Source organism: Barbatula barbatula, assembly GCF_947034865.1.
Source record: "Barbatula barbatula genome assembly, chromosome: 7".
NCBI classification, from domain to species: Eukaryota; Metazoa; Chordata; class Actinopteri; order Cypriniformes; family Nemacheilidae; genus Barbatula; species Barbatula barbatula.
The window spans coordinates 20,216,554-20,236,942 of NC_136770.1; the positions used below are offsets into that span (position 1 = coordinate 20,216,554).

At 40.3% G+C, this 20,389-nt stretch overlaps 1 protein-coding gene across 10 annotated transcripts in view; it reads right to left on the bottom strand.

The window, feature by feature from the left end:
- The window catches only part of foxp1b (forkhead box P1b), a 153,451-nt gene that overhangs the window by 20,446 nt on the left and 112,616 nt on the right, over positions 1-20,389 (bottom strand). For 8 of the 10 annotated variants that reach the window (XM_079461263.1, XM_079461264.1, XM_079461255.1 and 5 more), the window contains 5 exons: positions 18,914-19,051; positions 17,605-17,697; positions 12,704-12,845; positions 7,616-7,808; positions 1,872-1,979 (listed from right to left, as the gene is read on the bottom strand). In XM_079461263.1, the coding sequence (XP_079317389.1) occupies positions 1,872-1,979; positions 7,616-7,808; positions 12,704-12,845; positions 17,605-17,697; positions 18,914-19,033 (656 nt within the window). In that variant the 5' untranslated portion in view covers positions 19,034-19,051. The remainder of the gene's footprint in view (positions 1-1,871; positions 1,980-7,615; positions 7,809-12,703; positions 12,846-17,604; positions 17,698-18,913; positions 19,052-20,389) is intronic. The other 2 variants (XM_079461262.1, XM_079461256.1) reach the window with 1 other exon arrangement.

A 20,389-nucleotide genomic window follows, 5' to 3' on the forward strand; every position in this document is an offset into this window, starting at 1 on the left:
CCTCGCAGCTCTGAAATGCTAATTTCTCTTATTTCAATAAGTAATGATGAATCACAGCTTTGGCAGACGGAAAAAGGGCAATGAAGTGAAGCAAAATTCAAAAACATTCTGTTACACTGATCTGCGGTATATTCTCCGGGCGCTGTTTAGACACTCGGTTGATCTTGCTCCAGAGCGACAAACGTACTTTCTATGCTCCCAGCAGACAGAACCAATGCATGTCTTTACGTCTTTCTTCGCAGGTAAACACAGATCAGAGGTAGATTATGTTATTATCTGCTAAGTGATCTGCAAAGTGTTTACAGTGGCTGGGCCGGTTTCAAAAACCGCTTCAAATAAACCACCCAGAAGAGCCGCTCGCTGAAACGCGAGCAACCACGGGCACGAGAGGAAGAAAACACAGTACTGTGTAACGGGGCAGGAGCGCATCTTTGGTTCTGATCTCCTGCTCGTTTTTCTCACTTTCTCTGGTTGTGGGTCCCCATGTCGGGCTTGTTTTGGTTTAAATGTGGGATAATGGAACAGTGTCATATATTGTTTGGAGTGGGACTAATCCAGCCTGACACACACTCACACAGTGGGGATTAAGTAAGACCAGGTCTTCTTTAGAGGGGATCAGGATGTATGTGGTGTAAACTGTGCACCTTGAGCCTGATGTTTGATTCGGCTGTTATTTAGCCTGGGTGTTGGCCAGTATACAGTCGACTTCAAAAGCAAGAAAGACTTGATTCACTAGAGCTGCGGGTAGAAACAATTTGATGCCGTGGTGTAGAGGTTAGCATATCACGTTGATGCATTTATTTAATGCATAAGATGCTTTCATCCAAAGTGACATAGAGGCCATCCACGCGGAGACGCGTCTAGTTGAATAAGTTAAGATTTTGTATCGTATCATCATTTCCTCCACACGGATCCTGCGTTTTGGGAGCCTGAAATGGATTTATTAAACCGGGTCTCAGAGCGGATAAATCTGAAATTGCTACCCTTGTGTTTTCGTGTGTACAGCCGATCCTTATATTGTCTAAAACCATGATGTCATCACCCTAGCGTGCAAAGTTTATGCTCATGCTCCTAATCTTCTTCTTCGTTTATGTGTATCATTGTGGCAGAATTACAGCGCCACATACTGATACTGAAAAAAAGGTTTGACAGGGAGAGCTCTGGCTTCGTGTGGATGTGGCCTAATAGTGCATTCAGGTTATACATCTTATCATCTTATATACCACCCCAAGAAATGCTCTGCCAGATGAGCTACAGGAACCTACAGCATATGTGAGCAATAGTAATGCTTACCTTAACAAACATGACTATACTTCAAAAAACAAGGGAGACAGAAGGACGGTGCAAGATCTAGAGGCTGACAAGGGCAAACCCTCCGTACTCTGGGAATGTGGGTCATCAAAGATAAACATCCCTACGTGTTTGTTTTGGGACAAAGTGTCAGGAATCACCACGGGGACTGCAGTTATCGCAGGCAGTACAAAATCCTCTGGAAAACCACACCACAGAGATCCCACCGGGCAACCAACGACAAGAGCCCAGCACACACTGAGAGAGCCCACCAGAGATCCACGTCAAAACCCAGACCACAACGAAAAGTAAATATCAAAAGAACCAGGAGGAGAGATTGTAATCAATGTGATGGAACAAACTGTAACTAGATTTCACTGGGTTGATCTTTATGGGAGTGCAGGTGTGGTGCATGCAAAATGTGGGTGGAAATCCAAAATTCAAAAGAAATGTTTACAAAATTTGGATTGGAAAGATAGAATGATCCACAGGAATTGGATGTGGAATTATAATTTGTACTTAATCCTGAATGATCCAAATTAAAAATTTCTAATATGTATGAAAATTCAAAAGGTTCTTACTTCAAAAACGACAGAAAATCGTCGAACACTGCGTCACATCCTGGCCATTTGCAGACGCCGTGACCGTAGAGGGGATGACTATGGGAGGAATGATCATCCAACGTTGAACTGTAAAAAGAAACGACAGACGTTACCGCCACATAAAGGCTGCTATGAAAGAGGCTAAAGAGCAATTAATCTACATAATATCAATTGATGTATTATTAATGGCTCATCCACTAAAATCTGACAACTAATAAAGAAACCTTCCCCCTTCACCAGACACACACACACACACACACAACATTCATCACAACATTGTTGTTTTACTGACATCGCACTGACTCACACACAACCCCTGACCTCAACAGGAAGTGTGTGATCAGTGCGCTCTGCGTTCAGCGTAGTTGGAGTTGTCAGCCTATCACAGCATCCGAGCTATCCAATGCGGGTCAATCAATAGCCAATTATGGGCTTCCTCTGAAAAGCATGCAGGAGCGCTTTTGTCAGAGCAGCGTGAGGTTCAGCGATACTGCGTGTCCTTTTACTCTGACCGCTGAACCCCGACCTCTAGGATCCACCTGAGCTACAAGTGCTTCCCACAACAGGAAGCTTCCAAATCCATCAAGCCTGTTTTCAATTTATACACCTGCAAAGAGTTGTCGGGACAGGCTTTCATGCAACAAGCATCAGGTTTGCAAACATAATGTTTAGAAGAGAAGATTCTAGGTTCGGCATTGTGGGTTTACCTTGAGTGATCTGTGGTTTACTTTAAGATCAAAATGAATAAAACTTTAAGATTTTACTTTGTAAAGCCTAATCTTTAAATTGAATTGTATAACTCAAAAAATTACAATACAAATTGTCCATATTTGTCCAAATTGAAGAATAAATCCTACATTAACAGTACAAGAAGTGTAACAAATAATAAGAAAAAATATCAACAAATATTTTATTTTTTAAATGCATTAATAACTTGAATTAAGGTATAAAGGTATTCTTAAAAAGAAAAAAGCAGTACAGTTAGAACTATAATTCTTTTTTTATGCAATAAATAAAATTATTTAGATTATTATTAGATTATGTGAATATATATATATAATCATAACTTTGTATTGATTTATATGAAAATATATAAGTATATATATATTAAAATTATTAGACATAATATATATTAATAACTGTAATATAGGTATAACGGTGTACATAAAAATAAATAAACCAAACATTTTAACATAAAATTGGTTAATAAATATACATATAAACATATATACACACCCCACGCACGCACATATCCACACACATATTTTTCTTTAATACAAAATGTAAAAATTTAAATTCAGAGTACATGAATAGTTCTCTCCAAATATGCAATCTTATGTATGCACCCTTACAACATTATTGTCCTTTTTGGGTGAGCTATCCTTTAAAGAATATAAAAACAACAAACGGTACATCACAAGCACCGCAGCCTATGCATTTAAATCCTGTTCGTCAAATGCTAGCCTAAATGCTTTCCTGTGAGAAAGCACTACTCTGTCATATCATCTTTCATTACATTATGATCAAGGATCATATTATCGCGAACAGAGCGCTTAAGTATTGCCGTAGCCAACCTAAGAAAGAAGAAGAGGTCTGACGTCTGGAGAGCCAGACCTGAGCTCAGATATGCCCAGAACACCATTACTTTCCCTCGCGTCTTCATGTGGGGAGACATCATCAAAGACACAGTCCTCCTCCAAGTCTACTGCTAAATCCCCAGACCCCCAGCTCAATCCTCTACTGGATCCCCGACCCCACATCTCCCTCCCAAACCCCTCTAAATGTTTTAATTATCATTTCCAGAGTTCTAGATCAATTAAAAGGAAGGTTAAGGGGCCCATTTGGGGGGGGGGGGGCAAATCAGATTATTTATCTCTTTAAAACAAATTGTCTGGGTTTAAATCCCCTGTGCACAGCATTCCTTAAGGATTCTGGGAGAGAAACTGGGACGACACGAGCAGGGGGAACCCTGTTAAAAAATAAGTTCTTTATATTTTTGAAGGTTCAGACTAGAGGTCAAGACAAAACCTAAAGGTGGAATACATTTTTTTAGAAACGCATATATTATGTATATTATGATACAGATTCTAAAGATTAAATTAATATTTCTTAATTACTGAATGTTATTCATTCATATAATGACTATTAATATTAAGCATTGAACTGGTTATGTACGTAACATTTTTCTATAAACAGAGCACAAATAGATTGCATGTTCCTGTCCTCTTTTTCTTTGAAAAGGATATATCGGCCTTGTAGTAGCGATAAAGTCCCATAGAAGTCAAGTCAACAAATTTCTTCCAACCCCTGACCTTAAATCACCAGAGAAGTTCACGCAGGTTCATAAAGCGCGTTTGTCCCTTATCTCGGAGCTGATGGGTCGGGTGGACCAACACGTCGAATGCTTTTATCATATTTGGGTGTGCACGCAGCAGTTGTCTCTGTGCCGGCACCAGTGGGAGCCGGTGGAGGATGCTAAAAGCAGAGGAGCATCGCGTCTAAACATGTACGCGGTGATTGAGTTTCTCTCTCCTTCCTTTAAGACGGAAGTGAAAAGACAGTGAATGATGTCGGTGGATGCACTTAAGGTTTTAGTTGCAGGCGTCGCTGCGACTGGCCAGATTTTATATGACACATGAAACGGCCTGCGTGGTGCTTAAGACCCCGGCCGGTAAACTAATCTGAGAGAGCCGGGGCAGAGCGAGTCTATCAGCGTGCAGCTGCCTGCATGTTTCGCGACGGGCGGGACTTGCTAAAACCGCATCAATTAAAAGTTCATTAACGTTTGTGTGAAAAGGAGTCGATGATTTTGTTTCCTTCCACTTAAATCCATGGATTTCGATCTGCATGGCTCCAGCGGATTAAAAATGTCATGGATTGATGTTATGTTTTCTCTGTGGCCTTGTGTGGAATACCTGTTTGCTAGTAAAATACACATACATTAAAGAAATAGTTAACCAAAAAATAAAACCTCTGTCATAATTTACTGACCCTCATGTAATTTCATACCTGTATAAATGACTTCGTTCTGATGAACACAGAGAAAGATATTTGTAAGAATGTTAGTAATTTTCAGTTCCTGAAAGCCATTGACACAGTGAAAATGAGAACTCTTCGTTTCCCTAAATTCATCAAAATATCTCATTGTGTGTTCAACAGTACAAAAAAGTAGGTTTTCCTACTATGGTAGTGGATGATGTCCCAGAACAGGAAATTGCTAACATTCGTCGAAATATCTTTCTCTGTCTTCATTGGAACAAATACATTTATACAGGTTTGAAACATGTAAATGATAACGGATTTATTTTTGGATGAACTATCCCTTTAATGCTATAGAGAAGCTCATTAAAGCTAGCCCTGTCTCGCTAAATTGCATTTGCATTTAAACAGAAATGACTCAGGAATGCATTTCCAGGCACAACTCTTTAGCTACCTGGATGGAAAAGAGAGAGAGAGAGAGAGACAGATCACCTGCTCTTGTTTTTGACAGATCTAAGGCATATTCAGTCTGCAGAAAGCCTTCTTCACGGAACAGGAGCTAAACTGCGGTTGACGTCTTCTTTAATCTCTGACAGAGAGAGGGGTGGGCAGGGAAGCGCTGAGCTTATCGACACGTCTCCCTGAGTGTTTTAAATCAGACGTGGCACAAAAGGGTTGCGGTGTTCTGATGGAGGACTGGTTGTTTGTCCACTTTAGGGAAATGGGCAGATAGACTGTTACTCTTCAGAAAGCATGAGTGAGCATTTGAGCGAGTTGCTCTGTTGCAAAACCTACTTAGTTGCCTAACTAGACAAAATCTTCAGGTGTCAACATGCTGCTGGTGGGAATGGGTTAACAAAAGCAACTCTAATAATTCTGCCCTATACAATACACACTTTTAGGTAATGTCTAAAGCAGTATTAGAAAGTATCCTTCATAGAGAAGCCAATCCCAAAATGCACTGCTACGTGCTTAACAACTTCAGAATGAAATCCTAATTTAGATACAGTTAATGTTGCCATCTCCACTGGTTACAATAGCCCCCATAAAACCCACCGTGTCAGTGACATCACACCCAGCCTAAATAACCCTGCAGGGGATGTTCTCCCTCTCTCTTTCTCTCAACAGGTAGTGGTCTAGCTTTTGTTGAAACTAGTAACTTTGCATTAGCACCTATTGTATTATTGCTCCTGTATGACATATCGCTTATTGCTCCCTGAACTCTTTGTAAGTCGCTTTGGATAAAAGCATCTGCTAAATGTAAATGTTGATCATACCCGTCACGGACTACATTCTGCCCTACATTGATAGAAAATGCAGATACACTTGTGTGAACCCTCCCTTCACCTTCGGCAAGAGCTTGTTTTGCAGCACTAAACGTGTTTTCGTTCGCATCGCTTTCATAATGACACGTTGGTTTTGATCAGACAAATCCGAGTCAGATGTGGAGAGAGAGAGAGAGGGAGAAACAAACAAATGAGCTCAGAGTGCCTGGAGGCTTTTTACAAGCAGTTCAAAGATCAGACTTGAGCACATGAAAACAAGTTAATGTGTTATAAACTAAATTAATATCTTCCTTAAAGACACAGCGACACAATACTTTCTCCAAATAAATCTTCAAGTTTTAGGGGTTTAAAAACATAGCAAAGCATTACTGTTACATGAAACCATATTAATATGAAAAATACGGTTTGTGTAATTTTTAATACAAAGCTTTGTTTTATATGATTGGACATGTTTTAATTGAAGGTCCAGTGTGTAATTTTTGGGACGATCTATTGACAGAAATGCAATATAATATACATTACTATGTCTTCAGAGGTTTATAAAGACCTTACATAATACACATTGTTTTTATTACTTTAGAATGAGCTATTTCTATCTGCATACACTGCTTGTCCCCTTACATGGAATTTTCCACGTGTAGTTTCTACAGCAGCCCTAAACTGAGAAACTGAGCGCACTTTGTAAATATGTTATCTCCTTCGGCAAAGAAGCGAAAACGTGACGACATCTTTGACCTGTGTCAGCCACCGTACTGCTTCGATTGGGAGGGTGAAGCGAGTCGTTGGTTGCAATTCAACCGCTAGATGCTGCTAAATTTCAAACACTTGACCTTTAAAGCAAAGTAAAATGAATACTATTTGGCTGATATACTGTAAGGACTACAAGTGCAATACCGCACAACAGAGGTGCTTCCATACAAAGGAAATATTTTCTATCTTTTACAGTAATCCAACCTTTCTAACAATGGTTGATTGGAATTCCCTGATGTACAAGACTCGGTGGACAGGCTCCAGGTCCTTATTGAACAGGTTGAGGTACTAAGAAGGGATAAACTAATATTAATTTGCAGAAAAGGCTCTATGGGTACCTGTCCATCGCTCTGGCTTCCCTTAAAGGGATTTCCACCTTCACAGGGACAATAGGAGAGCTTTTTTGGTTTACACAGTGATGTCAGGAAAAATATAAATATTTTGTTGCTTGGGTCTGCAGCCCACAATAAACAGACAGACATCTCAATGCGTCTCACAGAGTTGACTCAACAATGTTGCTTAACTTTGCCAGTCTAATACCAAAAGTCTTAATAATAAACTCAATTCTCCCCAAATTCTCCCAAGACCAAACAATCGGAAATGTGCCATCCACATAACTCAGTTGTTTTTTATATTTATATCAGCATCATCAAACTTTTATGAAAAAAGTCCAACGTTGTCACATCAATGGCGGGCCGTTGGTCTTACCTCTCTCTCTTGAGCGTGTGGCTGCCGTACTGGCCGTTGGTGGATCCATGCTGGTTGATGTTTTTAGGGGGGGCGGGGGAAGGACACGACAGGTCCAGACCCCGGTGGCCGTTATTGGTGGTGCTGTTCTCCTCCTTCACGTGGCTGTTTGTTACCTCCTTCCACAGCTGCTGTAGTTCAGCTGGAATCATGCCTGCCACAAACAAATTGGATAATTAAATCAATTAACAGCTAATCTGGTTCTACTCGTGGCATAATTAAATAAAAACAAGGGCTCAGTAAACAAAAGAGGGGTATTAATTATTCCACTACAGACTGATATGAGCCGCCTGCCCTCTCTCTCTCTCCCTCTCATTCCCTGCATGCTTTGTGAAGCGTGTTTGTGTACAAAAATTTCCTTGGCATTCACGCACATTTCATGCTTGAAGTAAACAATTAACATACAGACAGGGCATGAAATCTGAATAATCACCATTATTTCTCTGACAAGAAGTTAGACAGTTCTTTCTCACACACACACAAACACATGCCCACAAAAACATCCCTATGCAAGAGACAACGAGGGAGAAAACGAAAGAACGAACAAGCCCCTAGGGTAATACTCTCGAAAGCATGTTAATGTGCGAAATGCTTAAAGTTTGCCCCGCCTCCAATTGACACAGACGACTTAAACCTCATTTAACAAGTCAAGCGCAATGCGGCTCGTACGTCCTTTGTAAAAAGAGAAGAAAAGTGAGAAGAAAAATCGCTCGAAGACAAGATGTTGCCTCGATTCGGTGATAGATACACAAACACTTACTACACCCGTAGAAACGCACACACATACACAAGTGTTTCATGTTTTGCAGGCTGACGTTACAGTTTAGCGCTAGCAGGCTGGGATTTACAAAAGAAACAATAAAATTTACCTTAAATGTGCAGCACGTGGAGACCTTTTCTCATGGGCTAAAGTATAAGTAATCAACGAATGAAACAATAAACGCAATCAAATTTATTTCCCTATTCTTAAGTCAGTTCTCATTTGAAAATAGAAAAAAAGAGAAATCGTGTGTAGAGTGTAGAGAGCATTGAGATATCGTAGTGCTTCGAAAGTTTTTCGTATGTTCTGCGAAATTAACAGAAAGGGGTTTTTGGGTGGTAGTTAGGATCAATCGCTTAACATCACAATAACGATTTCAAAATGAGCAAAAGCAATTTTAGTTCTGATTGCGTTCATCCTTCTTGTTTTCATCACCCCCTCATTTTCTAATTCTCTCCATCCCTTCCCTTCGTAATAATTTTCTTTACAGATACCAGAAGTGGCCTCTTTCAAGTTCTCCGCCGTAATGCGTTTGCACGAGCTTCGCTCGGTTTAATTTATTCCTGTTGTGGCAAAATAACGGCCGAGGTGAAGATCTCAATACGATCAGCAGAAAATATTTTTAATTTGATAAGCTACTAAAGATTTTAATTATGCCAGTAATGGAGAACAGTAAGCTAATGAGGCGGCTAAGACTCCAGAGAGACAGACAAAGAGATGGAGACTAAAAACTGTGAAATGAGTCTGGTAGGACTGCCATAAATTCACACCAGATCGTTTGCATATAAAAGAGTCTGCGAAAATTATTGCAGGACGAATCAATAACCTTCCCACATACCAAGCAGCATCTTTTGCTTTCTTGTGCACGTTGTGAGTTTTTTTTTGCTCCTTTTAATGTCCTCATGTACGTAGATTCACGCAATGTTATAAAACCGAGTCTAAATTCCGACTACGCCATCTGAAGGAGAGCTGAAGGTATCAACTGGCGTGTTTTCTTTTTGTCTTTGTGGTTGTCATTGCGAGGAAAAGTTTTGAAATAGAAGGTCACGGTGCTGGTGATTGTTTTGGGTTTGGACATGGAGGGGAACAATCATTTTCCCCCCACTTGGAGCACAGTGACAGCGTGCGATGTATTTTTAGCCGATGTGCTTGACAGGGCGGCCCACTCTCCCTCAATTACCCACAAGTCCAGGTGACCCCGACACCACTGTTTACTGAAACGAATCCAAGCTGGAGGGGGTGGGGTTGGGGGAGGTGGGCTGATGAGAGTGGGACGAAGCTGTCTTGTTGTCTTGACACCTCCCATAAACCCTTCCCTCTACCTCTTCATTTCTTCTTCTTGTTGCTCAACCACGTCCTTTCCTTTTATGCATCCGTCTTTCACTTGACCCAACCTTCAACCAATAAACCAACAAATACATCTCTTACATTTTCTCTATACGTAAGCTCGCAACCAACCGTACAAAGCTAGCTGCATTATTGTCATTTTGCGACGGATGATGGATGCCACGCTTCGCAGTTAGTGCACAACATTTAAACACATCTTTGTCCTTAAATCTGTCTTATAAACTCCAGATCGCTTTAACAGCCCCATAGTCATTTTTCAGTGGCGCATCTCTTCTCATTAAAAGCCAAAGATACACACTTGTGCTTCTAAAAAATGGATGTCACTGAAACGTTTGACTGATCGCCAGCAAAGCAACTCAATTTTTACCACAGCAGGTAATGTCGACACCCAGACAGGGGCCCCGAACTCCCGTTTCAACCTTTTCCCGTCCTTGTACCCCCAGTACCCTGGTGACCATGTTTGAGCAAGCGGAAAGTTGATTTAAGGTTCACAACCACATTAGTTGTGGACCATCAGCAGCCGATAAAAAATAGCACCGCGCGCTGGGGCCGCGGAAACCAGCGGCCGTGTCTCTTTCAATAGGGCCGCCACAACTACATACTGACAGTACTATTAGTTTATTTCTCTGTGAGGCAGAGATCTTCTCTTTCTCTTTTAAAAGGGGTTATGATCGCTGGGGCCTTTGATATGCAGCCCTAAGGCCTTAAATATGTTCCTCCCTAATGCTACAGAAGCTATTAAACAGTCCTGCACTGCCAACCAATCAATCACTGCCAGAGAAGCCGGACGAGAGGCCGAAGTCCCCTGATGGGCCCGCGCGCACGCCACACTTCATGCCTGGTCACATTTGCTGCTTTCATATTAGGGACAAATTTGTCTTGTCGGTGTCCTGTGGCCCCTGACTGGACAACTTAACTAATGTGCGACCGGGGATGAGACTGAACTACGGGGATGCAAGGGATCATGATGTGTGTATAAGGGCATGGATTCAGATGAGAGCAGGCTAACAGTGTAGAAGACGAGAGACACACACACATCTGGCAACCACACCGATGTAGACCGCAAACTGAGACTGTACGCACAACAGCCAAATGCAGGTGTAACGATTGTTCAGAAACTTGAAGTTTACCCAAAAAAGTCATCAATGATTCACCTTCATGTCATTTAAAACCTATATGTGATTTCTCTGGAATACACAAGAAAAATTATTCAAATTATCTTTGTGTTCTTAAAATTTTCATTTGTACAGTATTTTAATATACGCATACTGATAAACCCCGGACCCCTTTTATAATATTTATCTCTTCTGACACACTGCTATAATTCAGAGCAGGCTGTTTGACCCTCTCCAAAACTTTAAACATCGCCGTCAAAAAACTAACTACCCGCAAGAGTATTCAGGCCTGCTTTCGAGACATTTTCGTAAACAGCTTTCTCAATAGTGTAGAAAACGACTGGACGTGCATATATGTTAAGCACCAAGCCGTGATGTTAAAAGATTTTATTCAAGCATCAAAGTCAAAGTGTCTAATAAATAAGCCAATTTCAGCCTGTTTCCCTGACCGAGTAATCTTCTTTAGTAGCCTGCCCGAGCGCATAATCACCCCACACACACACACTGAGGTAACATAAGTTATCACGCCAATGCTAACAACTCGGCTAACTACTGAATATTGTAGATTACATCTTGCGAATGGAAACTGGGTTACTGAAGCATGAAAGAATTTAGTGGAGTGTGAAAGAAAAAAGGTCATCAATAACTTTTAACAGTGAAGCAGAAAATGTGGAGGACACGCACACAAATACACACACACACACACACACGCTGTGACAGGTGTTTTAACTGCAGTCTTAACAACCAGTAAGATTTAAGTGAACATTACGGTCTTTAAAGTTAACCATCAGATTTATTTCACTATTTTAGACTTGAACTACACTAACCAGTTTCAAGCTAGGAAATTAGCTATCCGTCACTAGCAAATACACTTTTATTTAATTTTCATATTTAATCTTTTCTGCCCCATCTCATTGCATTTATCACCTTCTCATTCCATGATTTGTTACTTTATTTTCATATAAAAAAAATGTCCCTCAAAGACATCTCAGAGACACCCATCTAGCTGACCCTAGCCCAGCCCCAGGGCAACATGGGTATTTGGAGTGGCTCAGCTTTGCGTCTCCACGGCTGATCAAACAATAACAAAACTGAACAAACACAGTTTGCATTTGCTACCCGAGAACCCCTCCCCACCCTTTTTTGGTCTTATCTTGTTATGGCCTTGTTTGTTTTAGTCGAAGAGAATACAGTCAGCTTTCAAAAAACTCAAAACCTAACCGGTATGAATGCGTTCTTTGTCATTCTGTAGCTGCTCCTTCAGTAAATATGACAAAAGAAAATAAAGCAATACTCCTTCTGGAAAAACACCTTTTGACTCACTGGTTTCTTGTGAAATGATTAATCGTTGACTAGTTTAGTGGGTTGAGTTTAGAAAACAATGGCACATGTATGTTTAGGGGTTGAAGAAGACTCTGTGCAAGATAACAGATGAGACAGATATAAATAAATATACGGCGAACGGATGTAGGAATGGAAACACAAGATGATTCAGTTTAGTGTACAATGTTTCCCTCTCCTAGTTGCAAATATTGGGACATATTTGACATGCTCTTGTTGTTTCAAGAGAATACAGAATGGGGTAAGACACTAGTGTTAAAATAACTAAAATATATATCAAACAATAAAATACGCATTTAGCTTTCTGTGCTCAAATTCACCATTAAAAAAAACCCGGAGTTAATAGAAATAATCCTAAATGAAGCAACAGCGAAAAGCAAAGCAAATCATATTTCATAATATTGCAACATAAATGTGTTATTTTATCATATCTTAATTGATCTCTGTGTGATCAGGAGCTTTAGGGGAAGGAGCATATGGACTTACCTTGAGCAAGGGAGTGAAGGGGGAGGGTCTGGTTTGGCTGAATGGACAGCAGACCTTGCCTTTGCAGACTCAGAAGATGCTGCTGCTGCAGCTGCTGAACCTGGAGGAGCTGCTGCTGGAAGGCCAGCTGCTGCGCAGACACCTGCAGAGAAAGAGACAGAGAATGAAAAAGAGAGGGTGAGAGAGAACGAGAGGGAGACATTTATCAGTTGAACACCTTCAGAAACCAACCAGTGTTTTTTCCTTTCCATTTCTCACACGGTTTATAACGTCATGGTAAAGGTCTATATTTTATATTAAGTATAATTTTTATTGTTTTCAAAGTACTTATTTTAATACCACCTTACGGTATATGTTTTTGTGATTTTTGCGCACTACTTTTTATGTAGCAATCCTTTAACTGAACACAAACATGGCAACAAGATTAATTTAAAGGGATAGTTCACCCCAAAATCCAAACAGTTCTACTATACTGTACTTTAGTAAGAAAAAAATGTACTATGGTAGTCAATAGTGTCCCAGAACTGTGTAGTTTCCCAACATTCATTAGAATATCTTCTCGTGTTCAACAGAACAAAGACATTTATACAGGTTTGAAACAACTTGAGGGTGAGTAAATGACGACAGAATCTTCATTGTGGGTGAACTATTCCTCTAAATTAACATTTTGAGAGCAAAAGACAGAAAAGAGACAGGAACAGAGGGAGAATCAAAGAGACAGAGAGAGGGAGACTGAAAGAGAGAAAGTATGAGAGATGTTAGAGAGAATGAGAGGTCCATACTCACAAACAATCACGTCAACACATTCAAAAACATACTGACTCGCTCACAGCTGATAAAAACGCACAGACAAACACGTGCCGACAAGTCCGTTCCCACATTCCCATCTCTCCTTAATTAATGAGGAGTCTGGGAGGCTTGTGACAAATAATGAAACGTTGTTAATCATTCCTAAAAAGAGCCACAGGATTTTAATTATGGCCATTCATAACTGCACAAATAACCTGTGACTAAAGAAACATTCAGCAGCATTTAAACGTAGTGCCCGAGAAGTCAAATGCTCACCTCCTATGTAAAAACACTTGAGCACTAGAAAAAGCTTAGATGGAGCGAATGATGTGTGGGCTTAAAGGTTAAGGGTGTCATTTTTCTGGTGAACACTTCACCTTTAAGAATTATTTAGGGGAGTGAACGAACAGGGTGGCTTTAAAGGCGGTGCACTGGTTAAGCTGCGTTAATTTTCCTCTCTATTGCCATCTTAGTTTGAAACATAAAATTTGCAGGTTACCAAGTTATCTGTACATGTTGGAGGGCACACTGGTGAAAAGTTGAGTGCGATTGTAAAAGAGCTAGATTGTAAGGAAAAAGGAAATGAGTAAAAGGGAACGCGAGGGTGTTGAAAGACAGAAGGAGAGGGAAGGACGCCGGGCGAACTGCTGTGTAGTCAGAACGATAAATAGGAGAAAATTATCTAACATCCCCGATCGCCCCCTCAGTCAAAACGGGCCGTGTTATGGAAATACAGGGGCTATTGAACCCTCTCGCTGACCCCTTTCAACACTCACGCCGTTGTTTATGACCTCCTCAGTGCATTATGACGTCTCCATGACAACAGCTAAACGTCTTCTTTAATCACGAGAAGGATCCTCTGAAGGAGGGTCGCACGGTGTGTGCGTGTTTGTCGGAGCATTAAAGCACAAACGTGGGCTTTGCCAAGCTGTGTACCGCACCCTCTTCCCAAACACAGGATGCTTAACTTTGTGTTTACTTCTCCAAACAAAAAGCGCACAAAAAAGGTCCCGAGGCACAACCGCCAACCGGTCAACCTTTAGACCCACAACAGAGCTGAAAAATCCTGATAAAGTGCTCTCTCCCCTCCTCTCTCCCTTTATCCTTTGTCTTTCATGGTCCACCCATCCTCATCTGCCTGTCCATGGTCTTTTGCTTTTTTGAAAGCCGCCCTTTCTCTCTACCACCAACAGCCCCCCACTACCCATAAATCCCCTTCTACACATACAGCACGAAGCTTCAGTTGTACAAATAATTAAATGAAATGTTAATAGCCGGAGCTGCGGAGCTGTTGTTGCACGTGAGACCGTTGCATAGAGGAATCGTGGTGATAACATGGAGACATAAGTTTGAGTTTGGCCTGCGTCATTTCCTAATCCCATGTCTCTTCCAGCAATACTGTAAATAATATTTAGAAAATTTTACGTAAATAAACAATTTGACTGTTTGGATGAGTCTAGGCTATAAAAGATCAAACCAAAAATTTTTACAAGATTTTTGTTCCCTCGACCCAAAGCCTATGCATTTTTCCCATAGACTTAAGCTAAGCAAAAAATAAGCTCATTGATAAGCAAAGGTATGATGTTTAACCATTTTGTCTATCAAGATAATCTTTACAAATGAATACCATATTTGTTACTTTTGAAGCTGAAATACAATCGGCAGAACTAAAAAGCTAACACGATGCTATAAACAGACTACACTTAAGGTTTCTCGATATCAACGTCACCTGCCACCGAGCCTCCAACAACTCTATCAACCTTTCAAAATGTGTTCCCTGGTAAGTAATTACTAATGAATTTGCATCTACGTTTTAAGAGATCTGTGCCCATGTTGCATTATTTGTGAGCTTTATATGCGCAATGATGTCTAACTTCCCCCGCCAAAGGAAGAAGTCACTTTTAGCAACCGCAGTTTTTTAAGACACAATAAAGGCCTAAAAAATAACAAGTGGGTTATAATTTGTGTGTTTTATGTAATAGAATAAAACTCTTAATAGAAAAAAGGCTTTGTTTACCACAGACCTTATTTTGGGCAATTTACTAAAAACTCATTGACTTTGGAGCGATGGAACCGAAAGGCCTAAAGTGCTAACTCGCTTCCGGATTTTGCATAGAAAAATATGTCATCTCTGATCTCTATTGGGGACAATTCCAAAGTTAACATTAAACAATATTCACAGTGCATTTAACTTTCACAACATCACACATTTCCAACAGAAACTAGACAAGACATCATACAAGGAAGGTGTCATATTTGATTTATCACAAATACAAATGATGATGTAACCGTACGTTCAATAGGCCGCACTGTCTTAGGGTCTTATGTCAAGACAAATTTTTGCAAGAGACATTTTACAGATTTTCAGTCGGCAGGAATTTTTCCAAGGATGTAATCTTAGTATTGCATCAACTGAAGGACAGACAAGGTAAAACACAGTTTATAGGAAAGTAATGTAGGACAGAACTTGACTGAAACCTGAAAAAGTGCTGTAATGTTTTAAGTTAACATTATTGTTTCCCTGATGTTGGTTGCATCAGCAGAAAATATATCATCTATTACATATCAGTGAAATATATTTTTTAAATAAAAACAGAACTGAAGAATCTTTCACAATTTACTTTTATGAAAAAAGAGGCTATTTTATATCAGGTTGTATTTAATTGTTAGTGACAAAACGTAATTTCCATTGAAGTGCTCCCTGACCGTGACAGGGGGTCCGGAACCTTACGCCGTCCTGGCACTGCAAACGAGAGGTTAAGTCAAAGTGGCACGCGAAAGAGACAGGAACAGAGCGGATGACAACGTGATCCAGACTGACGCTGGCAGGGGCCTTTATTGCCTCGCCTACACTCCAAAGTTAAAAATCTTTGAAAACCTAAGAAATTTTGTTGTATTTTAAATAAAAGAGGCACAAAGCAGCAGCAGGGGGTTATTGTCTGACCCCCGTGGGGGGAGTCGCTGCTACGATTCGCATTCCGTCTTTTGATGGCTGCGCGAGAACGCCGAAGGAGGGGGAGAGGGAACGCGAGTGAGAAAAACACGGGCAGACGGAAGACAGCCTCTCGAGAGCTGCATCAGATTCCTGTGATCATACATAATACTCTTTAAAATAGAGTATTTATTCCTCTGTTCGTCTCGTCCTATTCAGCTGATCAACTGTTTCTTCCTTTGACGGTGAAGCCCTCCCTTTTTCAACCCCCTGTTCTAGAGTCTCTTTCCTTCATCTGTCCTTCCGACACGAGAGAGAGTGACAGCCTCTGTCAAAAGCAAGAAAAGCGCTGCCGTCGCATTGATTTATGGAGGCATCGCACCACAACTTGTCCAAACTGAAGCCCCCAGTTCATTAATTAGGGAGCTGGGGGACTTTGAAGAGAGCGTTGTGTGTGTGTGTTTTATAATGTTCGGCTTAATTTATACGCTCTCGCTCTCTCTACCGCAACAGAACGAAGCTCTCGGAGGGGAAGTTAAAAAGTGGAACACTGATGGTCTTTGAACTGATTTTGACCGAGCAATAATCGCTTCTTTTGACCGAAGTGTTGCCTTATACGGATTTCATTAGAGCGGGAAGAAAAACTGCTTTAAAAATGGAAGGAGAAGCAGGGAAGGCAGCAGAATACTTTATATACAGTACAAGATATGCTGCTGTATTTATGTCAAAGGGAAAACTAATACACATACTGGACCCTATCGTTGTTTTATACGGAGAGGAAAACAACTAACAGCATGTCCAAGCCAGGCATGACATGACAAGGTTCTAGTAACAAATTCACATTCAGCCAATAAAAATATTGATTTGGAAATGAAATACGTCAGAAACGTGACCCCCTAAATAACAGTTGGTTGATGTGGAGGGGTTTAGATGATGAAAAAGGCTAAATTGTAGCTCGAAGTCATAACTGGTCCGGATGAAAGAGTTTTTATCTGCGTGTCGTATCGCACCTGGTTAAGACCCGGTCTCAAGACATACACGAGCCGGAAGTGACTCGCTCAACTTTCCCCAGTGTCAAACTCTAAATGAGATACACGCAGGGTCTGGGACGTTATAGCCTTGGTGGGAAACAGCTGCTCTTGGGTGTCAGTGTTTGTGTAAAGTGATGCAGTCAGCACACCTCTTTGCTCTGGAGCTTGGAGCCATGCTGTTGTTGGATGAGCTGAAGGTGGAGCTGTTCTTGCTGTTTCTTGTAGAACTCCTGAAGTTGCTGCTGCAAAAAACATACGGTTATAAATTTAAACTGCTTGTATTTTCATTGCATTTTAAGTTATGTGAAATAGTATGGCAAAAATTTGTATTCTGTGACTACTTCTACCCCTAGTGAACTCTAGATTAAATAATATAATATCATAAGAGTTAAATATTTTTTAGTCAACCTGTAAATGAGTTATACTGTAAACGGAAAATAGTCAACTGTTTGACTTTCTCGGACAAAGGTCACATTTCCTGAAAGTCAGGAAAAATGTAAAGGTGATGGATGATCTGTACACACCACGCAGAATGTTTGGAATTCTAGTCGTATGTTTGAGTCATGAGTCACGGTTTCCAGTGAAAACCAACATGAAAATCTTGTAATACACGTGTGTTATATATATTTTCAATAGGTTGTTTAACAGCTGGAAACAAAGACTGCATTCTATTTACTGTAATTTAAAAGAGAAAACGGAAGTATGTTATGTCCCCTTTGTGCTATATTTAAGAGTGTTTAAAAAAGATAGTTGACCCAAATATGAAAATTATTTCATTTAAAACCTATATGACTTTTTTTCCACAGAGCAAAAAAGAAGAAATTTTGTAGAAAGTTGGTAACCGAGAAATATTTGTTCCAATTGACTTGGACACAGTTGCTGCAGAATTGTCATTTTTGAGTGACATGAGTGTAATTGTGTCTCTTATTAATTTCTGGACTGGAATGTTATTTAAGATCTATAAATAAATTCCCTGCAAAACCTCCAAAGCACACTATCAGTCAAATGTTTAGGGGAAACCTTTTGATTTAAATGTCTATGCTTAAATGTTTGAATTTAGTTTTATGTAAAAAAATTGTTTTATTTCATGCTAAATATATTGTAAATGTATTTAATTTCAAAACAAAATCTGTGTTTAATATTTAAAATGGACTGAATAATGAAGAAAAAGCAGCCAATAAGTGCCCAGCATTTATGTGAAGTCATTCAATATTGTTAAAACAAATCTCAAGTTAAGACTTTAAGAAACTGGTGGGTAAAACGAAAAAAAGTGCCTGCATTTCATGTCTCGCTTTATTTCATCTGTAGTCACAACATGGTTCCCATTGTTAAATTTATTTCAGTGTTTCATATTATTTCAAATGAATCAAAATGTGTCAAACACAGAGTACCATGTGTCAAATTTTTTGTCCAAGTAACAATCTGAGACATTTGAACAGCAAGACAGACGTGAAATACCTGCTGTAACATCAGTGCTTGTTGTTGCTGCAGTAACAGCTGGAGCTGCTGGGGGCTCAAAACCTGGTGTTGGAGGATCTGCTGCATCTGTTGAGGAGTTATGACCTGTGGTGTCATCATAGCAACAGAAACTGGGACCTGCACACAAAAGCACAGAAGAACCAAAGATGCATGAGTGCAACAGCAAAGTAAAAGACAATTCCACAATACTCTCCCCACAAAAAGAACAGTTAAGCATGAATGCTGCGGATCGCACAAACATGCGCACACAGTTGTGGACCTTTCTCAAAGTCCTGATCAGTTTCTCAGATATCACCTGGGGAGCTTTTGAAACCAGTAATACAACAAGCAACAAGCCAAGGCTGTTTGACTGATGGGAGATTGACGGATCCCCAAAAAAATCACAATCGCACTCAAACAACTGCAAACTGTCAATGTTCGGTGCCCGTCATCAAACACGCCACTCTAGCGACAAGGCCGCCAGCCATTATACTGGAGTGCTGTCTGTGTTTTGCTAGTGACTGAATACGCTTTATATTTTCATACATTCATGATTGTTTTCGCTGGGAGAAGCATGCTGTCCCTGCAATACTTCAGTAAATTGGGTTTTGTACATAAACTTAGTTTTATTCAATTAACATGAGACTAACTGCACCAAAGAATGCATAAATTCTCATTAAAAATAAATATATATATATATAAAGTAAGAAACTACGGAGAAAACAAATGTAAAATACAAAACGAAAAAAGTATGTGTGATGTCATTGAGAGGGTCTTGAAGAGCTGCTGACAGGGGTCTTTAATTGGAGAAAAGGCTTTGTGAGTATACATGAATAAGAGTGAGTGAGTCTGTGTACTGCTAGTATTGCACTATGATAAACAGTGCGATTAAAATCTCTCCTTTGTGACATTCTGTGCCGAACGTGAAAGTAGAATGCATTTGCAACTGTTAACATATCCCCAGCGAGCGCGTGTGATCGCAGATGTACGTCTCACATCTGCTCCTGATTGGCCAGACATAAGGACGACAGTCTCACTTCACCAAGGTTACCCCAATTGCGCCTCCGAGTCAAAACCAGTGACACGTGTTTGAATTTGTCACGGCCTGATGGATGTAATTGAGGATGTAGTGGGTTCCCTTCTTAAGGGGGCGTTACGGGGTTAGCTTCCACATGGACTCCGACTAATATAGACTATATACTGTATATACCTGTGTATGTTATGTTGTAAACACATTTACATACATTTTATCCAAAGCGACTTACATTGCCTTGTACAATAAATTCTTTTTTTTCTAAGTATGTGTGATCCCCTGGGATCGAAACCACAACCTGGGCATTGCTAGTGCCATCTGAGCTACAGGAAAGCTAAAAAAACACAGTGTCATGGCCAAAGCTGAACACAAACGCATTCTCATTAACACGCCACCAATGCGTCTTAATATGCGGCCCATTTTTCACACGACTTAGCGCGCCA